Here is a 17,213-nt window from a genome sequence, read left to right as displayed (position 1 = left end):
TGTGATGAAGTACCTTGAGTTTTGAGGTATATAAAACAACCCCCACATGTTTAACACTGTGATTTGTTTTTCCCAAAAACTTACAGAATGATAATACAGATATTGCAATATGTAGTTACATACAGTAGGTACTGTAATGAACGGTTTTATTTGTTTCAGACATCTCATTACAGCATTTTTAAAGTCCACTGACTGTAGAAAAATAAAAGACATACAATCTGTGACATCACCTACATTTTGCTGAAAGGACATTTTTGAAGTATGGAGTTGGTTTACCGCATGCCGCCATTTTGACAAGTTAGAATCTAGGTGTAGATGAGATGGACAAGGGGCACATCAGTTGGGTGTGACAGTATTGGACACCTGTCAATCATGCATCCAAATGTTTAATCATTTAAAGCCTTAAAACCTTTTTAATGTACAGTAACAATCATTTTCAAAAAGGCCACAAACACGCAGTGTGAGATAATGTGACCCTGTGTTATTTTCTGTGCTTTTTTAGCATAGTCTTGACCGTTTGAATAGCTCTTTCTACTTGTCTATCGCATTGTGGAAACTCTGGGTTCAAGGTTGTGTGTTTGAACTCATAGCTGGTTGCCAATTCCTGCATTTGTGCACTTACCAGTTGTCTTCCATTGTCTGAAAAGAGTTCATCAGGTACTCCATGTCTTGCAAAACTTTAGAGACTAGAGCTATAATGATGTGCTTGCTTGTAGTACCACTTAATTTTGAAATCTCTGGATACTAAGAGTAGTAGTCCACACACAAAAGATATTCTGCATTATTGAAATGAAATAGATCCATTCCAACTTTTGACCATGTTCTCTCAGGGACTGGATGAGATATCAAGAGCTCTCTTGTGTTTGTTGCACACTGGACATTTCTGCACAACTTCCTCGATTTGCTTTGCCATCCCAGGCCAAAACAGGATATCACTGGTTCGTTCTTTACTCTTCACTATTCTCATATTTGCCTCATGAATTTTCTCAAGCATCTCTTCTCTCATCTTCATAGGCACTACTAGTTTTGAGTTTTTGAACAACAGTCCTTCAGAGTACGTCAACTCCTCTCTAAAAGTCCAGTACTTTTGTATTGACTTTGGAACTCCTCTGTGTGATTCAAGACATCGATTCTGTGCTGCTTCTCTGACAAGTCTCAGCTCCTCATCCTGTTCTTTTGCATTTTTGAATTGCTGACGCTTCTCTTCTGAAACAGGTAACTTGTTGAACTATACAGCTCACATCCAACTCCTCCTCCCGTCTGCCATTTGACTGATCCTTCAGGCTGATTCTGCTTAATGCATCTGCAGTGTGCATTTCACTACCAGGCTCGTGTCTCACCTGCAGACTGTATTTTTGTAGTCGCAGTAACATCTTGTGCAGCCTAGCTGGAGCTTTGTGGAGTGACTTCTTGTGATCCGACTCAACTTAAACATGTCTCCCATACAGATATTGTTGAAATTTTTCACAGCCATATACAATTGCTAGTAACTCTTTTTCAATTTGAGCATATCTTTGTTCAGTCTGGTAGTGACCTTGAGCCATACACCACAGGTTGTCGTTCTTGCAGGATCACTGCTCCCAAACCACCTGAGCTGGCATCCACTGACAGTCTGACAGGCTTTTCAACATCATAATACTTTAACACTGGTGTATTACTGACAAGCTCTTTCAGTCGTTTGAAGCTCCTTTGTTGTTCATACTCCCAGTGCCAGATGGATTCTCCTTCCAGTAGCTTTCTGGGTGGTGCAGACACTTCTGAGAGATTTGGGATGAATGTTTCTAGGTACTGAACCATCCCTGTGAATCTCTGTAGTGCTCATTTGTCCTTTGGCTCTGGCATTTCTTGTATGGCTCACACTATGTCCATGTCAGGTTTCGATCCATCCTTGCTCAGCACATGCCCCACGTAGCTGATCTCACTGAGTCCAGTTTTGCATTTCTCTCTGTTTAGTTTCAAGTTTATGCTTCTCAGTGAATCTAACAGCTTCCTCCATCTCTTGTCATGTGACTCTGTCTTTGCCCCACTCAATAATGTCATTCATCACATTCATAACTCTTTGCAGTCCTTCCAGACGGTGGGACAGGCACTTCTGAAACATCTCTGGTGCTGATGAAATCCCAAAAGGAAGTCTCTTAAACTTGTACCTGCCTAACAGTAAGTTAAAAAATTCATAGTCTGGAGCTCTCTTCATCTAACTGGATTTGCCAGTAGCCTTGGTTTGCATCCACAACTGAGAACAGCTTTGCTTTCGGTATCTCCGCAACAACTTCCTCCATTGTCTTCAGAGGATAATGCTCTCTTTTTATTGCTTTGTTTAAGCCCCGAGGATCAAGGTATATCCTGATCTTAATTGGTTTTACTATAGTCATCATGCTGCTCACCCATTCTATGGGTTCTGTTTGTTATTCTATGACACTTAGGCTTTCCATTTGTTTTAGTTCCTTCTCTATGTGTTTTTGCAGGTCCTCAGGGACCTTTCTGGGTGCATGAATCATTGGTGAAACTTCCAGGTTTACTTGAATATGGTGAACTCCGTGAACACAGCCCAGTCCTGTGAATAAATCCTCATATTCACTCAAAATGTCTGTCTCTGTTTTTTTATTTCACTTCATACATCCTCTTAACCATCCCCAGTTCAACACTAGACACGCTTCCAAGTACTGCCCTTGCATCTTGCTTTATAAAAATGAAAGTCCAAATCACACTCTTTGTCCTTGTATTGGCATTTAATGGTCTTCTGTCCTAGTGGTTTCTCTTTTTGCCCAAAAAAAGCCCACTTACTTATAGCCATGATTTGTGCAGTTTCTTTTCATTCAGTTTCAATGCTTCCAATTCTCTCTTGGATATGACATTACAGTCAGCATCTTTCATCTTTGTCTGTTTGCACATCCACTTTGTCCAGCTTGGTAACATGACACATTTCTGTTTCTTTCAGTTCAATTGTACGTGAACATGTGGTTTATGTCAACTTAAAACAATAAAGAGAGATGATGAGAACTAATGAAGCATAAACTCAATCATGTGACACCTACAAAGAATGACTATATTAATCAAGATGGTAACTAAAAGAGGGTTGTCACTTGGGTTTGGTTCCATTTTGGATCCACTTCCTTATTGGCAAAATACCCATTTTATATGCTCTGATGCTAACTAATCTCTTATCAAAAATGCTTTCATCTTACTTCTCTTATTATCTGGAGCAACATACTGTAGGAAACATTAAGGTAGCAGGATTTTTATTTTTAGCCAGTGCTTACTGTTGTTTTTTTCCGGTTAAATGGGCAGATTATGCCAGCTGTAGCTAATTAATGTTAATCCCAAGATTGCTAAGGTGCTCTTTTAAATACTTTTTATCAGATTGTTGGGTTGTATCAACAGGTTTTGGACATTAATTAGGCTTGCAGCCAAAACTCAGCCAACAAAAGCTGATTACAGATCTAAATTTAATCATTAAATTTTCTGTATTTTTAACTTTAGCAACTTGTAATGTTGAAAGCTAAACCTAATGACATGCTGTGAGGGATTTAAATGTCGTATAGTCAGAGGTGGTCGATATGTGCTCAGATCAACCTTGTAATGTTAATAACTTTTTGTTATTTTGGAATCAGTGCTTTTGGTTTTTGACATTATATTAATCTTCAAAGTTACTATTGCATTAGGATGTTGAAAATGTCAACCTTTTTTGTTTTATCATCATGCCAACAACAAAGGTCACCATACCTGCATGAGCTCTACACCTCATTTAATGGAGTATTGCTGAAAAGTTCATTTGAGGGCTCATTTGGGGCCTGTGGAGAGTTTTTCTATTTCATGGCTGAAAATCGGGAAGTTTCAACATGTCAGAGTTTGAGAAATGTGTCTGGAGCACCTTGGGGAATTACTCCCAGGCACAATAACGTCTGCAAATTTATATTGAGCACACTCAACCCCTGTGTCAACTGCAGTACATTCAGTATGTGCTGAGAAGTAACACTCTGCATAAAGTCGATATGAGTCACTTGGAGCTCTGTGGATCCTCTTCTCTCTAAACAGTAATTTACTTTCACTATAAACAAGAGTCTGTGTTATTGATGTACCATTTATTGTTATGGGTCACACATGGATGCTCAGGCTGGTATCCAAAGTCTTACTGTAGTATTTGTATAATGTCTTTATAACTGCCATAAGCCTCATTAACATGTTTTATTTCTTAGAATTAACTTTGGAGAAAAGGATAATAATATTATCTGTAAGGGTTAGATTCCACTTACACAGGAACATAAACCTGGTAGTGCAAGTATTATTTCACAATAAGAGGAGATGGCTGGCAATTTTCTATTATTCTATTAAAGTATTGTGCATGTATCCCAAGTCTATCGTATTCCTCTGTGCCGTAGACCTCCATTGTTCAGGGGCAAAGGAATATGTCACCCAGTGCAACGGTGTAGCTCATTGATGTGTTTTTAATAGTTTATTGACAACAATAGAGGTCTACGGCACAGTGGAATATAATAAATCAGGTGTTGGATACACATACAATACTTGTGGGATCAGTTGATTGTTGGTTTGGCTCTGCACATGAGATTTGTTGACAATAAGAAAAATATAGAAAATTGCCAGCATTATCCTTTAAGAGGGGCCAGTGTTGTTACTTCTATGACACTGTACATTTACAGAGATGAGCCATTCATTTGGAGTTTTTTTTTAATCTATTTATCTTACCTGGTATTCCAGTAATCCAATATTCACTCTCTCTTTGGCTCTGCTTTTGGTCTCCTTGGAAAAAATATTTGGCTCTTTAACCACTAAATGCTCCAGTATGTTCACTAGCCAGTCTTTAACTTTGTCTGCTGTTTATTGCTGGACAGGTGCTATACAATGGGTTTTTAGAGCTTTGTTAGTGAAAACAGCTGCTTTTTTCAGCTGAAAATATGCTATGAGAGTGGTGAGAATGATCTTAACAGTAAAGTTGCAAGCCGTATAACCGAAACAATGAACTGACAGATGCTATAAAGATCCGTAGAGCTGAGGGTAACTACAGAGTCTGGTGGTAATTCTCTGTGGGTTTGTCAATAGAGACCCCTTTGACATTACACATAGTCATTTGCTCCGTTGTTATCGTAAAAATATTGTTGCTTTCTACATTGTTGAAGTCGCTAAACCAACTGAGGTCCTTCAGTGATTTTGCCATCTAGTTTGTTTAGTTAATGAACTAAAGTATCGATAACTTCATGAGCAGCCTGTTTCCTGAATTACTGTACTACACTTTGTTTATTTGTCTTTGTTTTTCAAACCACGTCCATGGCAAAATATGAAAATTATCATTAATAACGTGTTCACTGCAAAGCCTTGTGCACCCTGGGTGGCTCCAGGTTTTGCCACACCAATGCTCGCTTCTTCTGCAGCAAGGTGTTACAAATTGAGATTATCCATAAATCCTGTAATGTTTATTGAAAGGATATGATGATTTGGTTTGATACCTCTTCTGTATGTGCAATTTTCTTACACAATGTGAGTCTGTCATGGTGATAAGTTCTGTGTTTGTAAGATGGGCAGCAGTAAGCAAGTCCAACAAGTTATAAATGAAGTTTAGCTATGTTCTTTGCAGTTATGTGCCGGCAGCAAGCATCAAGACACAAGTAGGCACAACTCACTGTTGTGGATATTGTCTGAAAACACTAAACACTCATGAAATAATACACAAAACACTACAGGATTGAAGATTAAAAAGTATTATTGTACAATAAGGAGACAGAACACGAAGATTTGCATCAGTTCGTCTCACCAAACAAAGAGCAAACATATTCTATTATAGTTGCAGAAGGAACAGAGAAATGATCTGTGATTGGTCAGTGTATCAGCTTATATGATTACAGCCATGAGGTATAAATGTATAATAATATAATAATAATATACATGTGCATGTAAACATGTATGCTAGATAAGAGCCACATCTCCCAAGGACACAGGAAGCCAAGAGCCCTAAGATGTATGTGGCCTATGACCCCTAAACCTGTCCTGTTTACTCCAAGACCCAGGATGTTACCTTATCTGGGCCTAAGCCAGAATGGAAAGAGAGGAGTGGGCCTCCTAAAACACATTAATTTCCTCAAGGACATGCAAACGTTAACAGAGCAAATGATCATCCTTGCACAACTCTGCACATTAAAATGATAAACCAATCCTTTGGTCTTTCATTACCTTTACAACACCAGCAAAAGAGAAGGAAAAATAAAAAGGCTTAGCCTCTGTTGGGCTGCATAGCCTGAAGGAATGGTCTGAAATGAGCTCCATCCAGGACAACACCTTCCAAAATGATGCAGAGCGATTGTAGCCTCCAGTTCATCCCCTCAAGGTGTATCAGGGAGCACTTAAAACTCTCATTTGTGCCATTGGGGTGCACAATACTTTTTGCTGTCACAGCCTGAGTAAAATGAAAAGGTGCTGATAGCCATTAATCCCGACCACTTTTTTCTGTTCCTGTTTGGTAGGAGACACATCGCCCTGCTAGGGCAGCTTAAATCTCACAACATGCTTGGAGGTTTTATATCATTTCTGAGCATATATTTTATGTATGTAGCTTACACTTAGGTATGTGCTCTCATACTGACCTTTCATGTTGAATGGCACCACAGTAGTCAGCTGTCAGCATTAGTATTCTGTGATGGATACGATTTCAACAAATGTTGTAAACAAAAATGCTTCTTCTACTGACCTTGGAAATCACAATTTTACACAGTACATGTGTCTTGGGAATACTTTGCCAGTGCCTATTTCATTGATACCCTTTTGATACACAGGGTAAGATCAACTTGTCCCAGCTTAGGAGATCACTGCTATTTTGGTGAGAGTCCCAGACACTCATCAATCTATGACTTGTTTCCACAGCTCCTTTTAAAGCCCCTGGAAACGCAAATCCATGATTGGCTATTAATTATGTAATTTGGGATCTAATGTGCATATAGTTAACACCTAAAAAGTATGAGAAAATAGCCTTTGACATAGCCTATGTAGTTCTTTAGAAAGTTTCCCTTCCCTTGTTACTGGGTTGCAGTTAGGCGGGGCTAAACTACGGAATTTATTACGTAATAAATACCTGCCCAATCATATTTAAGAGAAAGATGATTGATATGGCTATCTGGCCAAGCTGACATCACAACACTTACTCTCATCTCCCCTCATGAGAAAACAATGCACTGCACTTTTCTTTGCTTTTAGCTAGAATGAGAATTCAAATTAGCCAGACATGGTTTGAAAGTTACTGTGTTAATGGAGTGGATAAGTAGCTCAAAAGTGTAGCATAGCAATGCTAATGCTAACCGTTTCATGTAAGTGAATGAAAGATGCTAAAACACTTAGCTTCGTAGTCTGGAGGGTGTAGTTCAATAAAAACAGATATGTGTGGTCTCATAACTTTGATTTTTACCTATTTTAGCTACCAAGTGCAGAAGTTATAGACAAAAAATATTTTCAAAAATATTGTTACTCAGAGTTAAAAGACATCATTGAACAAAAACATTTGGCAGAATTGTGCAATATCAACATTCTTGTCTGGTATTAGGGTTGATACAGAAGTCTGACCTCAATCCCATCCAACACCTTTGGAACGGACTAGAACACCTTATCGATCAGTGGCCGACCTCACTATTGCTTTTGTGGCAGAACTACTTTTTGAAAGCTTTCTTCAGGGGAAAAATGTCAATAGAAAATGCCCATAATGACAGAATTGAAGTCACAGAAACAGTTTTGTCCCAGCTTACACCCACTTCCAATCAAGTGCATCTCTGAGAAATCTTAATATTAGCAGTAGAGTGTAGCCGTGTAATTCCCTACAATAGATTCTTAGGCTCTGTACTATAGCTGAGTGTCATTTTCATGATGAAATGCAAAAGTATGGCCTGTTTCCGTACCCTCTCATCAACCATGGTCAGAGGTCTATTATCATGTCAGACACAGCTTCTTCAGGGGGGGTTTCAGACAGCTTTACATGCACCCCTCTGTCACTTTGAATGCCTCTCTCTCTCTCTCTCTCTCTCTCTCTCTCTGTGTCTCGTTCTCTCCTGGGCTTTCGGCGCACAGGCACTCGGCGATGATGGGTTTCTCAGATGGAATTAAAATGTCTTGTCCCACAGCTGTCACCCATGGAAATTGCATTGTCTACAGATTCTATCATTGAGAACAGCCAGCAGTCTGTTTTGTTTGATGCCTTTTTCCTTTTCCTTTTTTTGTCATGATGTCATTATCTGTGGCACTGCTGCTTCTCTCGTTAATGTTTCAGACAGTCATTTTTTAATCTTTCTCCCTCTGTCTTTATTTTGCTCCAGGTTTACCGTCATTCCTACATGGCCTCCTACAGTATCTACAATATTCACACACGGTAAGCATGTTTTGTCTTCCTCAGCGGTTGCTGTGAGACAACCTGTGTGGTAAAACATGTCATCCGTGAAAAAAACCAAACCTGTGAACCAACCTGTTTTGCAATACTGTAAAACAAAGATTATACCAGTAAAGGCTAAGTATGACGAACATAGTACTTTATCATTAATTTACATGTTGTGACATGCATGGAGAACAGGCGAGTATTTTTTATTTTGTCTTCCTTCCTCCAGATGCTAGCTGTCATGGATTATTGTAACACACAGACTAACCAAAGCTGTAGCCTAGGGGCCCCACATGTGCAGGGGCCCCAGATTGGCTAGATTCTTTAAAATGTGAGGGAATGTCCTCAGTTAGTAGCATAATGTGAATCCATTTTTTATTAATTTAGAGATCAATTTATCTAAAAACTGGAAGAAAAGAAATGATGTCTCTGCTCCATGAAACACGTTTCCCATCAACAGCAGCCCTCACAGGGAGCAATCTGGAATATGACTTGCATAGTTAGAAAATTAACATCTACTTGTCATGCGCACATGCACACATCACATCCCTGCTGCTTTCACACCACAACCATATAGGAAAAAGTAATTTCACAGTTTGTCATTTCTAATGCACACAAATAAAATTTGTCAAACGCAATTGGAAACAATTGGAACAAAAGATAGTGACGCACATTATAACAAAGGGAAAAATGCCCCAGAAAGGATTTGAACATTCACCTATAATTGTGACATTATTTTAATATGAATCCTCGGTCTGAGTCTCTATTAAAAGGCATCACTGTGTTTATTTCACAGTAGATAGTTGCATGTGTGTTTATGCATCTGGAATCTTGTGTTTTCTTTATCTTTATGTTGTGTATTGGACCCCACAAAAATACTGTACCACTGGATGTTAGTGATGATATTGCCCGTTGTTATTTTTCCAGGGAGGTTTGGGAGCTGGACCCCCCTGAGGTGGCGAATTCGGTCCTGCAGTACGCTGCGTGGGGAGTGCAAGGCCAACAACTGGTGAGAACACACAGGAAAAAAAAAATCACACCTTCACCCACCTTTCAGCACAGACTCAATTTGCCTGTATCAGTTTTATTGCTTTTCAGTGAGAATTACATTGTTTTTGTTTAAACATTTAGTCATTTGTGTCTTGTACATGCTTACAGTAATTAAGTTAATTAATTGTAAAAGGATGCTTTTCCAGGGATATAACAGTGACTGTTATGAAAACCACACTTTCATTGGTATTTGACCTGGATGACAACACAATTAATCAGAAGTAAACACTCCAAAGGTCACATTCCTTTCTTTATGTAATGGAATCAGTCAGCAAACAAAGCCTTTAGTTTCTCTATACTGAATGAAAAGTGATACAAAGTGCCATGCTACGTTTCAGCTTCATGTTTTGAGATGTGTGTGTATTTCCTCTTTTACTGCATGTGTATTTGAACTATGGAGACACACACAAAAATGCCCTGTTGTGTACTGTTTTCCATTGTAGTTTCCAGGCGTTTATAATTCAGGATTTCACACTCAAATCATAATGTACTCAGGTTCACTTTGTAGTGAACCTAATTAGATGCTAATTCTCTCCCATCACACCTTTTTTTTTATCTACACTGTGCAGATGAGGAGGCTTCTTTGTTGACAGCTGAAATGCTAAAGCATAAGTGCTCCTTTGTCCATATTTGCAAATTTCAGCGTGGAATATTTGAGCATAAATCAAACAAGACTCCATTAGGTATGTCATTATGGTGATAAGGAGGTATGCGCTAGACAGATGTGAAGGCTTTCTAGCTCTGGAGTGGCATACACGGTATCATTAGCCAGAAGTGCATCTTTTGAAACAATGACATGACGTGTGTTGTGCAAAAAAAAAAGCTCTAAGTGAGCCACATAGTAAGGTAATTATTTGGGAATTTGTGTATTCTCATTAGGAGGATGCCAGTCACGTCTAGAGTATGAGTTATCGTTGTCTATTCATCACCACAGAGTCTTAAGCAACACTAAATAGGACTAGTTGATCAGGATAATGACTTTTCCCAATCAGGATAATTCTGGTCATAGTTAATGTTTCACCCACTGTGACTACTCTTATCTTTTTAATCCATCTGTACTTCCAGTAACATGTAATTAGACATATTTCATAGATGCCCTACATTTTTATATACTGTATTTTGAGGTGAGATACCAAACTGCTTTTAACACTTTGTCTCTATATTATAAAGCACTTCACATATTACGCATGAAATGAGGAAGGCTACAAAAATGTTGGTTATTAAAGCTAAAATATGTAACTATTCTGCATTACAATGTCTAAAAATGACTAGACCTATGTTATATATTTGTTCCATTGGGTACTTACATTATAGCAAATCCATCATTTTAATCAAGGTAATCAAGGTCGCCTGTCAATGGTGTCATACCTCCTCTACCAAAGATAGAAGTACAAGATAATACGTCAGTGTTGTCGTTGTTCACCAGAAACTCAGTTTTAAGCCACATTTTTGCAATGAACTTTTTAGATCTTGGTCATTGTTAAGTATATATTTTAACCGGATGAAGGATTTTAATCATCAGACGTCTAGATCTTAAGTTATCAGAGAAACAAACTGAGCAAAGTGGCAGCTCGGCTCATAGCCCCTCCTTACATCCTGTGTCCGCTGAACAGCATCAGAGAAACACTGATTTTTAATGTGAAACTGCTTTATTCGGTGTTTTTACCGGTTTTAATCATCACAACTGTTTGTTTTGGAGAGGAGGAGACCTCTGCAGATAATTCCACTCCTGGTAAAAACATCCTGAAGGATGAACACTGGAGTAATCCTAACAGAGAGAAGCTGACTGCAATGATGGCAATGGTGGTTTTTTAACAATGAAGACAACAACTCCCACGACATCATCAATCTCCGTATTTTGTTATTGTTTTGATTAAGAGACCCCTAGCAGCAGATATTACATATTGTGTGTTTCAAGGCTGAAGATACGTACTATTTTATTCTTATTGTCAACAAATCCCACAGAAACATCAAACCCAACAATGAATTGATCCTACTAATGACTATTGCCTGTTCTCCTGAACAAGTGCACTGTAGTTTATTTTGGGTCAATTCCACAAGCGGTGTCCAGGGGCCTCATTTATAACTGTTGTGTGGGTTTGAAAGATTCGTTTTCATGCAAATGTTTGATTGTGCAGAAACAGAAACCTTTCCTGCACCTGCACATCGACTGTGAAAATGAGAGAGGATGCATTCTGGACTAAATATAGTGTTCATACAGTAGTTGCAAAGTGAATGTGTGATTTCATCAGTCATGTAGATGTCTGTATAGTTACTTAAAAAATATCAATGGGTGAGCTCCGGTGGCCATGATCTGGTGGTGTACAGCACTGCGCTTCTCAGCATCCACTTCCATGTTTGACCACCATGTTTAATTTCAGGAAGTATCTGATTAGTTGAGCCGACTGCATTCATGCTGCTGCAGCTATCAGCCTCTCAAACTTTCTTTTGTCTGTGATACTGTTGCCAATGAATAATATGTTTGTCAATATCCATACAGGATCTGTCATTGATCATTAATGGGTAACTGAGGGAGATATGAGGCTCATCCAGATACCCACATTTTCACGTGGATTGCATGCAGGTGTGCTTGTGCACAGTTGTATAATTCTGTATAAAGGTTTGGCATTTGTACATTTTGGCATAGATCCTGTGCAGATTTCAAAGTGCTGTTGCAAATACTAGTGCACCAAATGTGTAATAATCTGGCTTAAAAATAGTGCCCAACAAATGCACTATTTATTCCAGTTTCTAAAAAACTGCAGTGCCCAGCTCTTTTAGCAGCCTGGTCACCAGAATAAAACGTTGGCAGTTTACGTTTCTGCAAACCACAGAAACGTTGAATATCTACGTTTCAACACATGAATTACGTAGACTATTAACATTCCAACAAAACGGAGCATATTAACATTTCAACAATACGTATCATATGAACATTTCTAAAATATGTATCATCTCACCATTTCTAAAGTAACGCAGTTCACATGCGATCTGTATGAGCTGATCTTTCCTCTTAGGAGAAGGAGGGGCAGGTTGATGGTTAGTAAGTTCGTTGGAAGTCAGAAGAGAACACGGTTTGAGACCACCTCGAAACCAATGTCCGCTTCTCGTTTCAACCGACAAAAGCAGGTGTTTTTAGTAAAATGTCAGGACATTTGCAGCTGTTTTTCTGGTGAGAAAACCAGGTGTTTTTAGAGAGACATCTGCCATTTGTATTTTATTTTTTTATTTTTATTTTAACCCAAACCATGATCTTTCCCTAACCCTAATCAAGTGGTCTTTGTACCAAAACCTAACCAGACCTTAACCACAGCGTTGTCACACCATAAAACATCATTATTCAACAGGTAGAAATGTTAATATGCTATGTTTGTAGAAATGTTGATATGATACGTATTATACGTGTTGAAACGTATATATTCAACGTTTCTGTGGTTTGCAGAAACGTTCAATACCAACGTTTTCTTCTAGCGACTGGGTTGCTTTTACGAAAATAAATGATATATTTTTGAATGACACTATCTGTTAATGTAATGGAAAATACTTTCCATTCACCAATATGTGACAGTAGTTTGGTTTTAATACAGTTTTAAAGTAAAGCAGTGTCATCAAAAGGTAATTCAATCAATTTGGGTAACTAAATAATTGTCTTTGTAGTGGTAACAAAATTGACAGGAATTTATGTTATTGATATTTTATATTGACACTGTCTGAATGTCTTATTTTCCTAGCACAGATGTCTATAATTTGATCAAACTTTGAGTAAAAAACATCAAATGGCTGATTTTTAGCAATGAGCCCAACCATCCCATATGTGCAGATGGTGTATCGTAAGTAAGTCTGCTGTAACTGTAAATAATTGTTTCTCTGAACCTTTCAGTACATGCACAGACCGCCTTCTGGACTGATGATATCTTGATGGCTTCCAGCCAGACAGCAGAAGGCTCTGCTGACTGTAAGGTTGTGTCAGTGCATGGAGAAGGCTTTTACTAATATTTTTTTTTATGCAAGATCACATAAGGCTACAGACTTCTGTGTTTTTGGAAAGGCAAAAGAAAGATTCTTTTTTTTCCATCTCAGAGAGACGTTGCTCTGTGTAACATGAAGACATGGACGCTGATGTTTGATTGATCAGTCGAATTATAAGTTTAGCATTGTTTTAATTCTACAGCACAATGTCTGTAGCACTCTTCGTATGGTTGGAACTACAACCAATGAATACTACCCATTTCCTCTGTTGTTCTTAACATCTGGAGTTTGAATCTAGATGATGATCAGTGTTAAAGGTGAGAGGAGCATTCAGCTTTGGGGATTTTAACTTACTGGTCTGAATTTGGAGTGACGGGTTAACTCCCACAAATACCTGATGATTTACAGACACTGCTTTGCACCTTTTAATCCTAAAAGAATAGTCTGGATGCTTGAACAGATAATGTGTGTATCTAATATTATGAATAGTAATCCAGTGGATGTGTGCTAAAGTTGTGAAGCAGAACATCTGGGGTATACTTTTTTATAATTTTACAGCCACCATTTTTTGCCTCCTGCATCATTTCTCTACACCTTCCCATACCATAACATTTAAACCGTGACTGTTTGTGCTTTGTCCTGACAGCTCTACATATTTGAAAATAACATCTACTACCAATCAGATGTCAAGAGTAACTCCCTTAGGCTGACGTCCTCGGGGAAGGAAGGGGTCATCTTCAATGGGATTGCTGACTGGCTCTATGAAGGTACATATCAGCTTGTTTACATATATATATTTTCATATTCAGTCAAAGTGCAAAACTAGCAAAGGCATGCAGTTTTGACCTTTGCTTGTTAGCTGACCATGCAAGACAAACTTTTTGACAAACAGGAAGTCAATGTCAGATTTTAGCTGTGGGGAACCTGCATTGCCACAGTAGGTTTTTAAACATCGCAGAGGTTCAATTATAATATCTAACTTAATTTCAAAGCATTGACAGATTGTCCCATTAAACTAAAAATGTCTGTGTTTAGAAACATTACCTTATGAACGACAGTGATTAAATATTCACTATGTTTGTTCTAGTACAGATATCTCCCCACTGGGTGTGAAGAGTCGTTTTATGTGCTTTAAGTAAACACACACTGTGTACACTTTGTGACTCTGGCCCATCTCTCAGGAGAAAAGAAGATTATGTAAATCTCATAAAAAGGCAAGCAACCATAATAACTGCACTGTTGATTCATCTTTTTTTTGTCCTTAACTATACAATAATGTAGCTATCACTGATGGTTGACCCCAAAATTAGAACCACATTTAATACCTCTTTTGTAATATCAGCTCTTTTATTTCCTCTTAAGTGTGTTTGGTTCTGTATTTGAAGAGCGTGTTAACCATTAAGGACTACACAGGAATACGTTTTCGGTGAAATTACACTTTGAATACATTTAAACATCTATTATCACTTGCATTCAAAGGGATATAAACAGTAACCTACCTTATTACCAAAGTGACACAGATCAGTATCATTAGCTGAATATGACATCGTGTTAAAGATGTTATTAATGCCAATTCAGAAGACTGAGCTTATTACAGTCGGTGCTATCTCAAACTGGAGATATATCTGATAGTTTTGACATGGATAAACTGCAATTTTATTATTATTTATTATTAGTACAATTCACCATCTTGATTGTTTAAAACATTGAACCTGTTTCTTTGTTTCTTTATGCCATCTACATTTAACCTCAATACTAAGACTAATTCATAGTGCAATGTCAATAACACATACAAAAGTTCACACAATAATAATATTTATTTGGTCCTAGGTTTAATGTACACTGTGCACAGCTGAGGTAAACTGTGATTTCAAGGTGACATATCATGTGATTTTCTGTTATTGTTATAGTTATGATGTCTGATATCTATGTTAAACATGGTCAAAGGTCCAAAACTTGAGGTGAACATATGTAAAATGCCCAGTGCTTCAGCCTGCTCTGAACACTTCATTTGCAAGGTCACCTCTACTTCCTCCTAGTGATGGCATCAGATTGTTCATGCATGCCCACAAATGGCCATTGGTTCCACAGCCTTTGTTGCTAAAGTTGTTCCACAGGTTGTTCACGTTGTCCACTTGCATATTTCAGATCTGATTCACACTTGAACATGTATAGATGTATTTGAGAAATGTCCATTTTGAGTAAAGAAGTTAAATCCTACTACTATTGTGTCAGCCAAGAGGCAGCTGCCAGAAGCTGGCCTATCAGAACAGAGTCGGTAGAGGGGGGCCTTAAAGAGACAGGAGCTAAAACGGCCTGTTTCAGACCAAGGCTAAACTGAAGGGCTGCATTAAGGGCCAGTATATCTTTCTTAAAGTTATTCCAGTAGAGCCCAAGAATAATAATATAGACCTGGGAATGTACATGATACGTCCCCTTTAAATCTGCTATGAATTTGAAAATATCTAACTTTGTTGCCTCCAGTGGTAGTGTCAAAAAAGGCATAATCGCTTCAAAATGTATACATAGTGGCTTTAAATGCCTAATGACAGATCACATGTTGTGTTTTGAGTGAGTAAAATTCTTGCTTATGGATTCTTGCATCACAAAATTGATTCCTCACAAAAGAATAAAGCTCATTCTGGGTCTTCTTCTAATCAGAGGAGATCCTTCAGACCCATGTGGCACACTGGTGGTCACCTGATGGAGAGAGGTTGGCCTTCCTGGTCCTTAATGACAGTCTGGTACCCAACATGGCTTTACCCCGCTTCACTGGCATGACATATCCCAAAGGAAAGCAGTACCCATACCCCAAGGTAAGCATTATTTAGAAGACATACTGTACATCTTATAATATCCATAGCCATGTTTCCTGGCAAATATGAAGAACAAACTGTTATTTGTCTTTTAGAAAATGTTTTTTGCTCAATGAAGAGGACAAAATCAGTCTACGATATGTATTCTCACATCATGGAGTACTGCACTATTTCTATCATATTTTTCTTATTGCTCCCATACTGTATAGTAATACTTTGATGTGACATTTGTTCAATGCAGTTTGAAGCAGAAAGCTGAAGGAGAAACAAAAACAGCCTCCCCAAGTGTGTGTTAAGCAAATACTGTATATTTTTATAAATAGTCTCTGGTGTAGAGCCGTCACTATCCACCAATGTCCATTCTGAGAGACAGTACAGAACAGGCAGGGAACCAATTTCCCCACTGACAGAAAAGAAGTTGGCTCGCAAAAATAGCCATATTTATATGCCTATCTTTGATTGAAAGCAACACATGTTCTCTCTGTAGATCTTTCTACAGACCTCTCCCGCTGAATCATCAGAGGTCATTTTAGGAAGCACAGGAAATCCAAGTAGAAAGACTGGTTGTAGGTGAAGTGGGTGCACCAAAAAAGAAAATTACTACACAGAATATCAAACTAACTTCTAGAATCCATTTAACGTCATACAACACTGGTCTCTAAAGCCCCTTTCTTACACATGCAGTCTATCCTTGAAATGTTCAGGAACATTTCCTGCGCGGGTCATGTGTGAATGGGAGCAGGGATCGATGTTCAGGGAAATCTGTAGCACCAATTTCTCACCTCAAGACCTAGTAACGTTTCAGGGAAAATGGCAGTATGGCTGTATTGTGAATGAAAGCAGTAACATTGCAGGAACAAGCATGTAAAGGGTTACGTCTGTCTGACAAAAGACACTTTCACGCGGAGCAAGCAAATCTATCACAAGACTGCTGAATAGAAGAAACATTGCTAATTTTTGAATGTTCACATTCTTTTGTAATTGTTTATTCATGTAACTTTAACGGTATTGCTTTC

At 38.3% G+C, this 17,213-nt stretch overlaps 1 protein-coding gene across 2 annotated transcripts in view; it reads left to right on the top strand.

The window, feature by feature from the left end:
• The window catches only part of LOC122992637 (inactive dipeptidyl peptidase 10-like), a 205,135-nt gene that overhangs the window by 163,797 nt on the left and 24,125 nt on the right, over window positions 1–17,213 (top strand). For both annotated transcript variants that reach the window (XM_044366492.1, XM_044366493.1), the window contains exons 6-9: window positions 8,307–8,359; window positions 9,290–9,371; window positions 14,028–14,148; window positions 16,043–16,197. In XM_044366492.1, coding sequence (XP_044222427.1) covers window positions 8,307–8,359; window positions 9,290–9,371; window positions 14,028–14,148; window positions 16,043–16,197 — 411 coding nt within the window. The remainder of the gene's footprint in view (window positions 1–8,306; window positions 8,360–9,289; window positions 9,372–14,027; window positions 14,149–16,042; window positions 16,198–17,213) is intronic.

Source organism: Thunnus albacares, chromosome 11 (genome assembly GCF_914725855.1).
Source record: "Thunnus albacares chromosome 11, fThuAlb1.1, whole genome shotgun sequence".
In the NCBI taxonomy this organism is placed as follows: domain Eukaryota; kingdom Metazoa; phylum Chordata; class Actinopteri; order Scombriformes; family Scombridae; genus Thunnus; species Thunnus albacares.
Note: the sequence above shows the minus strand (reverse complement) of the source record. Positions and strands in the feature narration are given on the sequence as shown.